The 2,325-nt window shown below is 52.6% G+C and overlaps 1 protein-coding gene across 1 annotated transcript; it reads right to left on the bottom strand.

Annotated features, from left to right (window-relative positions):
* Nucleotides 1-633: 633 nt before the first annotated feature.
* Nucleotides 634-2,089, bottom strand: LOC120839644. Its single transcript, XM_040209947.3, has one exon. It carries the CDS (start codon nucleotides 1,973-1,975, stop codon nucleotides 689-691), a length of 1,287 nt encoding a protein of 428 aa, XP_040065881.1. The 5' UTR covers nucleotides 1,976-2,089; the 3' UTR covers nucleotides 634-688.
* Nucleotides 2,090-2,325: the final 236 nt, after the last annotated feature.

Raw genomic sequence — 2,325 nt, 5'->3', positions numbered from 1 at the left:
TGCAGCCATGTATATGTACGAATTACACGAATTGACAACGCACGAATTGACTGTACACCCCATCCAGACCGTGCACCTTCCACAGGAAAGTAGAGATGTTGTTATTATTAGAGTAAAAGCTTAAACAAAATCTTCTCCGCTGCAGTGTTACTGAATCATTATTAGGTTTAAGTGGTTCAGCGAACGTCCGGGAGTGGGAGCGGTGGCGTGCTGGTTCCGAGCGCTGCTGCTGCGCTGCGACTGTATCGTTAGGGCGAGGAAAATAAAGGGTCAGCGAGTGCTGTTTGAGACACAACGAAGTACGGTCATACTTTTATTTATCCTCGTCCTCGGCCTTAGAATTAACTAGCATTCCTACTTTCAAGGTTGAAATTGTTCGAACGTTATAAAAAATATGGAAGTAATTTTTTTAGCAGAGTGTGAGAGAAAAACTCTTGTAAAGCAGTGAAATCTTAGATTTCATGAAAATGACCAGCCAACAACCCCAGCCTAACTTACTCGCCAAGAAATATATTTGCTTGGAACTTCTTTTTGTGATTTTGTAATCCTATTTGGGTAAAAGGGTACGCAAGTTACATATCACTCTTTTTTAAGGGCCCCCTGCGCTGTGCCGCTAGACCAAGTGGTGAGGTGAGGTAAACTTTATTGGGTCCAAGACTGTTAGATCCCCGCGTCAACCGAGTCTCTCTTAGGGAGAGACCTTTGACGAAGCGATCCCCTCGGTCGACAGACGAAACGCGATGTTCCCGGCGGCGTCCGAGGCCAGCTGGACTAGAATTTTCTGAGTCGTGGGGTCAGGATCCCGCAGGAAGGATTCCCAGGCGCCTGGTTGCCTGGCTTGCTTGATGAACTCCTTATTCTTCGAATGAAGAAGCAGCTCCGGACACCCCCAGAGTATATGGTGGAGTGTAGCGATCTCGTCACAGTTCCTGCAAGACGGGTCGTAGGTATCTGGGTACCACGAGTGCAACTGCGCCGGGTTGAGGAAGGTCTCCGTCTGGACTTGACGGAGGATGGTGGATTCTGCCTTGTTGAGAGTGCTGTGAGCCTCTGGGTAGGCTCGGCGTTCTACTCGGTAGTGGTCCAGCACCCCCTTAAAGGTGTAGAGGTTGTCGTGGTTCCACGTGGCGGAGGTCGAGTGCTCACTTGGTGTGCTAGCCCGGTTGGTAAGAGCGCAGGCTGCACTGTGAGCACTCTCGTTGCCTGGGAGTGACGCATGGGCTGGAGACCACAGTATGCGGACTGGGTGGTCAATCAGACGATGACCAGTGGCGATCTTGAGGGCTTTGTCAGAGATGTGACCACGCATGTACTGGCGGATGGCCATCTGGGAGTCACTGACGATGACTTTCGTAGTGCTGAGGGTGAGGGCCAAGGCGATGGCTGCCTCCTCTGCCTCTGCACTGTTGCTGGTGTACATGCTGCCCGCCGTGAGGATTTGGCCGGAGCGATTCGTAACTGCAAGGGTCATTCGACCCCTGTCAGCTGAGGCTGCGTCGACATAGATCACCTCGGAGTCGTCGCAGCCTTGCTGTAGAGTGTTCTCCAGAGCCTTCGCTCTGGCCATGCGTCTGCCTGCGTCGTGCACTGGATGCATGTGACGAGGCAGAGGCGAAATTTTTAGTTGCTCGCGTAGCTCGTTTGGAAGCCAGCCTCGCGTACTGTGCCCTGTTGGGTGGTAGTTGATGCCCAAAGATGTGAGGATGGTTCTTCCCGCTGTGGTCAGAGATAGCCTTTCGTAGTGGGCTATCCTCTGTGCCTCAATGATTTCCGAGAGGGTGTTGTGAAGCCCAAGCTTCTCGAGTCGCTTGGTCTCTGTTGAAGGCGTTAGGTGAAGCGCTTTCTTGTATACGCAGCGGATGATGCGATCGATGGCATCCCTCTCCGTGAGTGTCAAGTCCAGGAAGGGTGCAATGTAGGCAATCCGGCTAATCACGAAGGCTTTGATAAGGCGAATGACATTCCGCTCTTTCATCCCGTACCGTTTTCCGGCGATTCTTGCTATGAGTCTTCCTACTTGCTGTGCGTGGTTACGGAGGACTCCGATGCTGTATGTGTTCTTGCCATCCTCCTGCAACCACAGACCGAGTATCCGAAGTCGCCGGACACGAGGGACGTCTTTGCCTCCGACCTGCAGTATGATGCCTGAGGGAGTTTTTACCGTGGTGCCGGCCATGAGTAGCAACTCCGACTTTTCCTGACAGCAGGCTAGTCCGCGCTCCTTAGCGTAGGCTTCCACGATGCGTATAGCTTCTTGCAGCGAGTCTTGGATGGCGCCATCGCTTCCTCCTACCATCCACAGAGAGACATCGTCTGCGTATATGC

The sequence above is a fragment of the Ixodes scapularis genome, unplaced genomic scaffold, assembly GCF_016920785.2.
Source record: "Ixodes scapularis isolate PalLabHiFi unplaced genomic scaffold, ASM1692078v2 PGA_scaffold11__112_contigs__length_91849675, whole genome shotgun sequence".
NCBI classification, from domain to species: domain Eukaryota; kingdom Metazoa; phylum Arthropoda; class Arachnida; order Ixodida; family Ixodidae; genus Ixodes; species Ixodes scapularis.
Note: the sequence above shows the minus strand (reverse complement) of the source record. Positions and strands in the feature narration are given on the sequence as shown.

Bases quoted from the DNA above. Each gene is read 5' to 3' on its own strand.
- LOC120839644 (XM_040209947.3), bottom strand. From the start codon at position 1,975: ATGAAAGAGCGGAATGTCATTCGCCTTATCAAAGCCTTCGTGATTAGC.